At 48.7% G+C, this 9,865-nt stretch overlaps 1 protein-coding gene across 1 annotated transcript; it reads right to left on the bottom strand.

Moving 5' to 3' along the window:
* Positions 1–533: 533 nt before the first annotated feature.
* Positions 534–6,859, bottom strand: LOC109781192 (lysine-specific histone demethylase 1 homolog 2). Its single transcript, XM_020339795.4, has 2 exons — positions 5,245–6,859; positions 534–1,577 (listed from the first exon to the last, which is right to left on the bottom strand). The coding sequence occupies exons 1-2, from the start codon at positions 6,788–6,790 to the stop codon at positions 844–846; spliced, it is 2,280 nt and encodes a 759-aa protein (XP_020195384.1). The 5' UTR covers positions 6,791–6,859; the 3' UTR covers positions 534–843.
* Between the last annotated feature and the right edge of the window lie 3,006 nt (positions 6,860–9,865).

Genomic DNA, 9,865 nt, shown 5'->3' with positions numbered 1-9,865 from the left:
GCTCATGGTCAGAGTGACAGATGCCGGTGTTTCATAGTACCAGTGGGAGTGGGGGTTGGGGTTTCGTTATCCGTGATAGCGCTGGGGATGCGCGCGGAGCAGGGATAGGAAAAATCTTGCATGCGAGCAGTGCAATACAAACTGAAGCGGAAGCGTGTTTGAACGCATTGGCGGCTGCGGCTGCATGGGGTATCTCCAACATAGTAATTGAATCAGACTGTCAAATCCTACTGATGGCCCTGCAAAGTACCAGCTACGATCGAGCTCATGAAGGCATTCTATACAGAGACATTCGCCAGTTTATTCGTGTAAGTTTTAATATCGTAAACTATGTGTTTGCTCCTCGTGGTTGTAATAAGGTTGCCCATGCACTTGCTGCATTGGGGAGTAATGGCCAGGTACCTCACCGTCTGTGGATGGAGGCTGTGCCAAACGATGTATGCGCGTTGGTGGCCAGCGATGTCGCTGAGCCAGTTGAGTAATGGAATCCAAGTGGTTCCAGGTCAAAAAAAAAAAAGAGTGACAGATGCCCGTCTGAAATTATTAGCCACATTAACAGGCAAAGCAAACATTACCATCTGCAGTGCATATACCGTTTAAAAAAAACTATCTGGATCCACTCATCATGGCACTTGCATCCCAGGTCTAATCTACTGAACCCAGATGCTGCAATTTACAACTAGGAGCGCAACACGGCAGGATCTTGGATGGCCCCAATGTCTGAATTTGTACAACACTAAATTGCAAAACAATCTAACCTCAGATTCTTCAACCTAGCTAAGAATGCTTCTCTTCTACAAAGAGGGGGGGAGGGGGGAAGCAATCTGGTAACATAAATCGATGTCAGAATTTGAAGTCCTTCGGGCACCGCAGCCTCTTCCTGGCTTTCTGAGCGCTTTGGATGCTTAAAATCAGAGAGTTGCCTGTATCACATGTACTGTCGTACCCCATCAGCTTTACACTAAGATCCTTGCATAGCAACTCTAACCTACCTCGATCGTCGTCGCCTGCCAGTTGCAGCTGATTGGCCTGCTCTCGAGAGATGGCGGCATATAAGTGGAAAGCTTTCTGGTGAGCCTCCTTCTCGGCTGCAGGCTCCTGATCCTTTTGGTCCCCTTCCAAATGGGGATTCTCAAGTGTAATCCTGAGCAAGCCCATAGACTGTGGATCGTCGGGTGTCATGGAGGAGAACACGAATGAGAATCTGCTGAATTCAAGATCTGGCTCCGTGAAAAGATCTTCAAGGATGCCATCGGGAGGTCTAAGGCTTTTCTGCAGAGCATACTTTTTATGATCGGAATCCACTCTGCTTTGTGAAGCCCGGAGAATTCTGGAAGCTTCTCTTAGTCCGCTCAATAAGGCACCATGCATCGTTGCAGGGTATGCACGGTTCGTCGCTTCTCCAGCGAAGAAGAGCCGGTCTTCACTGACACTCTCAGCAAGAATGTCATAGTCCGTTCCAGAAGACCCAACTCTGATGTGAGAGTATGAACCGCAACAGAGAGGATCACTACCCCATCTTGTACAAGCAGATTGAATGGGGTCAGGCACAGTAATGCCTTTTGGGCCATAGATACCTGCAAACAAATCATGAATAGCATTTTAAGTGCTTATTATAACAAGTAAACAAATCATATATTCCAATATAAAGAATTTGCATGCGTCCCCCTAATAAGCTTCTATTGCATAACCCCTGTTCTTGTTACCATATCATTAAGCATCCATCTGATAAACTAACCCAGAAATGACCAATGTAAGCACATGTGCTTATAGGTAGTTAAATGCTCCCACACAGCTCACAAACACCCATATAAGCATAAATGCTTAAGGGGCAATTCTTAACTTTTCTCATATTCTCTGCCACGTGTCGTGAAAAAAAAATTAAGCACCTATACCTAGGAGCATTGGAGATGCTGTGATTGGAGAAAAAAAACTAACAAGAAACAGGTAATGGCTACTAACAAATGACATCCATACTCTAAAAAATCGACTACACCTTCTAATAAGTCCAGAAAAAAAAGGTATAGTACATCAAAATAGCTATTTTATTACTATATAAATCACAACTCAAATCAAGACAAAACGACATGTCAATGGAATAGTGTGGTGACAATGGTTATAACATAATCACATGCACTACTTGTTCTAGCTATTTAAACCTGATCTTAAATGACCACCTATTCCACCAAGGAATACAGAGTGTATAACAGGTATACAACATTAATATGTTTCAAACATAATTTTTCATATGGATTAGCAGATATACAACATCATTTAAAAGCTTCCACTCAACATTATCCTGCCTCTCTTGCTCATTGCACTTTGATTAGTGTTTACCCAAACACAAGCGCAATGAGCAAACCACTTCATGTAGTTTTTTAAATGCCTTCCCACATATCTATAATACCTAAAGAGTTCATCCCAATTTCTCTTGACATGCAAGCTATCCACATCAGCAGCCCAGCCACAACATCGTTTTGTTACCCACTTACAGGGGGGACCCGCCATAGGTTAATCATCATAGTTCCCCGACGTGTCCTCCTTGACCTCCTCTCACTAAGCGCATTCCTCTTGGCCCGTTGAATGCATGTGGAGGTCAATAAACGGGGCAATAATTACCGGAGTTAGCTGGCTATTCCCGCTTCAGCATGGATTGGATGATTTATGTCATGTATCTATTGTGCATGAAAGGAAGGGGAGCCTTGGCGCAGCGGTAAAGTTGTTGCCTTGTGACCATGAGGTCACGGGTTCGAGTCCTGGAAACAGCCCCTTGCAGAAATGTAGGGAAAGGCTGCGCACTATAGACCCAAAGTGGAAAAAGAAACTTCTTTCTATTTTGGATCATTTCTTTTTCAATAGGACCCTCTTTTTGGACCCTTCCCCGGACCCTGCGCAAGCAGGAGCTACATGCACCGGGCTGCCCTTTTATCTACTGTGCGTGGAAGACAAACTGATGGCCTCACCTATTGGTACGTGGAAGACAAAAGTATGGCCTCTCCAGCTTCTACCCACTACCATGTGTATTCATCATCCATAGGCCCATCGTCTTCCACTCGGGTCCTTTTTTCTGGGTCCACTCGGGTCCTTTTTTCTGGGTCCACTCGGGTCCTTTATTCTGGATCCATCTCACAATATAAAAACAACTAACGTGATGTTCTCTCGCCCCTCTCTTCAAGTCTCACCGATCGAGCCCTGTCCACCAGAACATCCTTTCCCCGGCACCGTATGGGATGTGGCGGCGGGGAAGCAATCTCCGGTTGAGAACAATCCTTCGGCTGACCGCCTATCCGCTCGCCTCTGGCGGCTCTTCAGCTCCGGCAAAACCGCCAGCCCACCTCGTCTCCGACGACTTTTCGGGATATCTCAGGATGTGGTCTTGTTGCCAGTGGGCTGCTCTGATCGTCGAGCCCCTTGCCTTCAATGATTCTCCCGGTCTGGCACGACTGCCAGTGCACCTTGCCCATGGTGCTGATTTATTTTTCATCTTCTCCTAATGTCTCAGTTCGGGCGCTGCTGGGAGGTTGATTCCGCAGGGAGTCCCGGGCTAGCTTTACTGAATCACTTCTGATTAGGGATGAAAATGGAGTGGAAACTTTCCGCTTTTCCGGAGGAAAAATGGAAATGGAGAAGAAATATGAAAATGGAAACGGAAATGGAAATTTGCAAAACGAAAATGGAAATGGAATTTTTTATGCGGAAATGGAAACAAAAACGGAACGGTGTTTTCCGGTGGAACAGGCGTGGAAAGGGAACTTTCCGTTTCCGTGAATATGGAATTTCCGCTTTTTGTATAGGCCTATGGCAGCTTTGTAGCCCAACCACCAAACAACACATGATGACTGTTATGACCGGCGTCACTTATAGCCGGAGGAGGCCCAATGGGCGCGTCTAGTTAGGGGCTTAGCCCAAGTTATCTTATTTTTATTACCATCAAGATTATATAAACAGTTGTAAGACACCATTTTGGAATTAAGCAATAAGACATATTCTATTGCCCGGCTCCCAGAGGAGCCGGAACCCTAACCCGCGTTCTTCCTCATCGCGGCCGCCTCCTCTCCCATGCGTGACAGCGCCCTCGCGTCGGCCGCCGCACCCACGCCGTCGCCAGCCTCCCTCCTTCCCGTACAATCCCGGCCAAGACCCGGTAGGGCCCTAGCTCCTACCAATGACACACTGAGCAGAATAGATGATTTCAGGCCCAAATTGTCCAGTAGTACTACAATATTACGCTAAGTTGCTAACATAATCATATTATTTTGTAGCTATGGTAATATTTCATTAAATTTGTTTTTTTATTATTATTTCTCTATGACTCAAGGGTTTTATGTTCTGGTCAACGCCCACTTCTTTTTCCATGTCCGCTTTGTATTCGCTCCGTGTCTGTTTCTGGTAGTATCTGTTTTCGTATTCATTTCTGGGGTTTCTGTATTCGTTTCCGCTTCTGCAAAAAATATGAAAACAAATGTGGTAGAAGCCAGTTCCGTCCGTTTCCGCTCCGTTTTCATCCTACTTCTGATGTAAGCATGCACACTGACACTATGCACTAATTTCAGAACGGGAGAATCTTGCTCCCTTCTGTTCCTAGAATGTTTTCTTGAGATAGATACACTTGCTACCTTTCAGATTTCAAATATACTTGACATATGTAACTGCAAGTAGTCCACTATGTCCACGGTTCTGAGTTCCTGGATCCCCCCCCCCCCCCTCCCTCCCTCCTGAAGTAAGCTTTTATGCCTCAATACTATGGTTGGTATATATACAGAGAGAACAGAGCGTTTACGATGAAATAATAGGCACCAGATACCTCTGCTAAGATTGTTCATAGGTGAAACAACAAAGTAGATAATAGCATGAAACAACTCCAAGCATATGCTCATCCAGTTGTAACTGATGATCGTGTAATAAATGGAATGACACATCTCCGAAGAGGGCACAAATCACAAAAATAATGCATAATTCTCTTAAATGTTACCGTTTTTACAATTGAAGTATTGAGTTATTCATGCAAACATAATAAACTTTATGTAATCCATGCAACTACTAGATTATGATTCTAACTAAAATATTATTCAATACATAAATGTTGATCATATATATTACTACTACTACGAATTCCCGCAGCAATGCACGGGGGTATCATCTAGTTCTTACAAATAGATGATCTAACTCCCAACGTTCATTGAATATATTAACTAAACTTGTGAAGACACCGTGACCATGGTTGTCAATTTTAGTGGTAATTACCTCGAAGAATACCAAGTACTCGATGAAGTGTAACAACAGGATCAACCTTTTCAAACTCCAAAGCAGCCTCTCCCGCCACAAGTGCAACAAGTACTGCGCCGCCAGAGACAGTATGGTAGCTGTAGAAGAGAAAGAATTCCCCACGCTTGCTGGACTCCTTATTCAAACACCCAAATGTATCAATTTCCTCATCCCAAAATACAGATGGGAACACCATAGCCACTTTGTTCAACAAACCAAACCCCAACCTCTGAATCGCCCCAAGCTTGTTTTCAGGCAACTCTGGGTCAAACACAATGCTACCCCTCTTGAGCACTCCAAGCGGAACAGTGCAGAGCGCCATGTCCGCCTGAAAAACCTGTCCTCCTTCCACTGTGATGCTCACGCCATCTACTCCATGCTCAATCCGCTTCACCGTCTTCTCATACAACACTGGTACGCCATCACATAAGGCGTGTACCAGCCTCGAATTCCCTCCAGCCAAGAAGCAATGGTCACCACCCATCTCAAACTGGTCGTCCTGGTCCCAGTGCGCCAGAGAGAGCTCCGATAAGCAACCAGCATTGGAGAACTCAAGGTTTGCCAGATGCCAGTCCAGAACCTCCCTCTCTTCCTCGCTTTTGGCCACATTGTACAACCTTCTCAGCCTTTCGATCCCTTCCCCCAGCGAGATCCCCTCTGCGGCTTCCTTGAGAGCCTCCCGCAGCCTGGTGGCGTGGTCAAGAAGCGTATTGAACACCAAATCGATACTTCTATCTAGCCTGGTGCCCACAGTCCGGCCGTCAGTGTGGTACAGTGGGCAGCGGTCACGCACCTTGTGGAGAGGAATCCCGAGCTGGCGGGCGAGCACGCCTAGCGGGTTGGCGTGGATGCCAGTGATGACGCTCCCACCGAGCTCGACGGCGGCCTGGCCCCCGCCTAGGCGGGAGGTGTAAACGCGGCCACCAGGGCGGGCGCGGCCCTCCAGGACGAGCACGCGGAGGCCGAAGCGGAGAAGCTGCCGCGCGGCAGCGAGCCCGGCGAGGCCAGCACCGATGACGAGGACGGAAGCGGCTGGGGCCTGGAGCGCGTCGGCGGGAGAGGATGCGGGGAAGGCGGCGGAGACGCCGAAGTTGACGTGGCCCTCGCGGGTGAGGAAGCCGTGCGCGGCGGCGACTAGGTGGTCGTAGCTCGAGGCAACGGTCTCGAGCACGCGCGCGCGGGGGAGCGGAACCCGCGGGTCGGCGCGCCAGGAGGCGAGGATGTGGTTGCGGACGACGATGTAGTCGTTGGGGGCGGCAGCATCGGCGTCCGCGAGGATGGCCTCCTCGGCGGGGAGGAGGGCATCGATGGGGAAGCCCAGGGAGAGCGCAATGAGCGCCTCTGTCTCCGTCTCGCGCTGGCGCTCCTCCGGGGAGAGGCGGCGCAGGCGCCGGATGCGCCGCGACGGGGAGTTCCCAAGGTAGGCCTGCAGTTCGGTGTCGACCAGCGACTCGTCGTACGACCCCGGACGCGCCGACGCCGCACGGCGCGGGCGGCCCGACGGCGGCGGCGGCGACGGCGACATCGCCGGGAAGGGGAGTTGGGGTTTGGGTTTGCTCGGCTGCGCCAGTTTGGGCTTTCGGGGGAGAAGGTGGGTGGGAACTGGGGAAAAAATACTTTAATGCGTTTGATTGAATGACAGGCAGGCCCAGCCGTCGCAGTGAGAGGGCCGAGGTGCGCGTGCGGGCGTGCGGGCTTAACCCAAAAGAGGACGATGACGTGGGCCGGCGGCCTGATGAGGGTGGTTCATTCTGTGAGGTGCGCAAAAGGAAGTTGACTTTTCCTGTAAAATTGCATCAATGTCATGTGCCCCGCTGTTCGGTGGTACGAGAATGGAGCCATGACGTGGGAAGCCAAAAAACACGGAACACGGAAGCGGCAGCGTCATCGGAGCCGTGAAGAATGCAAATAAGGGCATGGCCAACGGGCTGCCCCATGGTACTGCTCGGCAGGTCCAGCTCAGCTCGGATCCTGCAATTCAGGTTCGGGTGATGCTTTGGAGAGGAGGCGGTCTCCAGCAGGGGAGGTAGCCGCTCCAGAATAAAAGCAAGAGAAAAGTGGGAAGAGGGGGAGGTGGGAAATGAAGGAAGAGAGATAGATGAGGAGAAAAGAATTGAGATGGGTTCACTAGGATGACATCTACCTATGCATGTCTTCATTGGGTGAAGAAAAGTGTGAATGATAGTTTTAATACTTTATGTCTAAACAAAGGCATGGCGCAGCATCGAGGTGATGCCTCCATTGCTCATGCCCTAAAGAGTATGGTTATACGATAAATCGCGTGTGCACATGCGGCCACACGAGGTCGTTATCTGCACCATTCGTCTCCACGCGATTCGTGCTAGCCCAATACAACGTTGCCGTATAATCTCCCCTGGGCAGCGTACACCAGCTGGTATAGCGCTTGTATTCGCGTCTGCGCGCCACAGTAAAGGCCCACATGGCAGCCTGTAGTGAGAACGGCTAGCTGCACCAGGCGGGAGCGGGACACAGAGAGGCATTTATTGTGCGGGACATGGCCATTCGAAGCTGCTCCCCTTCTCCATTCCTCACAACTTAGCTGGGCGCAAATCATGTGTTCGTCCATGTCCCGTAGTAGTTCAACACCACCTTCATCTCACCATACGAGCAATCAGATACCTCCACTCCCTCTCATCCGTTGCCCCGAATGCAACGCCGACTATGTGCTCTGGTTTGTCTTCGAGACTGAACTAAACCCAGGGAAGCACTTCTACAAGTGCGAGCGGCATGGGGTAAGTTTTTCTAAATCCTTTCATGCCTTCTTCTCCAGGGCGTGCTAATCTTTCTTCCTGCTGCAGCACGGAGGGTGCAGTTTTTGGAAGTGGGAGAACGAGTACATACTGTACTTCAGCGCGCGATGGGGACATCTGATTTCGCACGCGTCGGTCCATCGCCACGTCACACTTCTCGAGCAGAACCAGTCATTGTTGAAGAACATTTTCATGCTGTGCCTCGCGAACTTGATGGTCATGGTCACTATCTTCCTCCACAAGTTCTGAAGTATCATTCCGGTTGCGTAGGAAGCGTCGTAGTCATACATGTGTTCATCTTCTTCTGCTCAGTGCACTTCATGCATCCCGCGCATGGCCTTGGCCATGAGCTGCCTCCTCAGAACTATGTAGTTTATCCCCTCTGCGTAGGGACTGCCATTTTCTTTTTCATATGTTCTACTTTTTGCTGGCCGAGCTGCATGTATCACCAAGTACATTTAGCTTGCTCATGCAGGCTGCGAGCTGGTCTATCAATAAATTATTTAGCCACCTTTGTGGGCTGACGCCCCTGCTGCAATTAGCCTGTCTCTAATCACAAAACGTGTGCAAATACATCGAGCGTAAATGTGCGTACACCAAACAACAGTGTATGCCATAAATTGTCCAATTGAAGTCATTGCCCAGCTCCCCTGAACCGAATAACAACACCCAACATGAATTGATTACTTCAATTAACACGCACTGCAGCGGAGCAGTTATGACCCACCCCGGACAGGCGTCCCCCGCGGGCCGAATTGCTAACGGACAAGGTTGTATTCCTACCATGATAAATGCATGCGGGCCCACACACGTGAGGATATAACGGGCGTATTCCCATTTCGTAAGAAATTAACACTGTGCAGTATTGCGTGTTGGGGGGCAAGATGCTATATTAGCTGCCTGTAAGTGCATCTAGTGCCCCTCAGTGATTTTGGTGTATTGAAGACTTATAGGTTAAGTGACTAATGTGTTTATGAGTGTACACAGGTCTATAAGTCTATGAGGAGTTTGATACTTACAGAGAAAGCCGACCCCTAAAAATGAATATCTTCGACTAAAGATTTTGGTTTTCTGAAGACTTTCTGAAGACTTTGAAAGTGAAGAAATTTGTGTGACCTTGAAGACTTGGTATTCATACGAGGAACATGAAGTGTGGAGACTTTTATTTGCGTAGTTTCTTTTTCTTGTTCTTGAGTCATAGGAAACATCGTACTGTTAAAGGGGATCGAGGAAATGCTAAGGAAAAATTTCCATGTGATGCTCAACTCAAAATCCTACACCTACCAATCCCTTCGAGTGAAGCCATTGGAAATCTCTTACAGTTCAGTCAATTTCTTCAGTGACAGAGATGAAGTTCTTCTGGTCTCTGAGGAATTTGTTCTGACTGAAGAGTTAAGAATTCGCCAGTGCGGATTGCCTACACAGTGAGGAACATGATAGCCCTGAGGAAATTGAGCCTTAAAATTCCGACCGTTGCTGTGCTATGCGCCAGCTGTCCCAAAACATCTACCCACCTAACGGTCATATCATTGAAGGGCATTTATGTCTTATCATGTCGGGCTGCTCCATAGGCTATAAATAGCCGCCCCCTACAACCACTAGCTGGTTGGCTGCTCCGAGAAAACTGACACTTGTCATTTGAGAGCATCACATCCTCCGAGGACTTTGAGCGAAAATCATCAAGTGAGGAAAACCCAAACCCAAACTCCTACAAACCCAAAGTGATTGAGCATCACTGAAGAGATTGATCCTGCGTGGATCCGACGCTTGTTACCTTTGAAGACTGTGCATCTTCCAGACGGTTAGGCGTCATGGTCTAGAGCATCCAA

This window comes from Aegilops tauschii, chromosome 7 (assembly GCF_002575655.3).
Source record: "Aegilops tauschii subsp. strangulata cultivar AL8/78 chromosome 7, Aet v6.0, whole genome shotgun sequence".
NCBI classification, from domain to species: domain Eukaryota; kingdom Viridiplantae; phylum Streptophyta; class Magnoliopsida; order Poales; family Poaceae; genus Aegilops; species Aegilops tauschii.
This window is presented reverse-complemented; position numbering and strand designations above follow the sequence as displayed.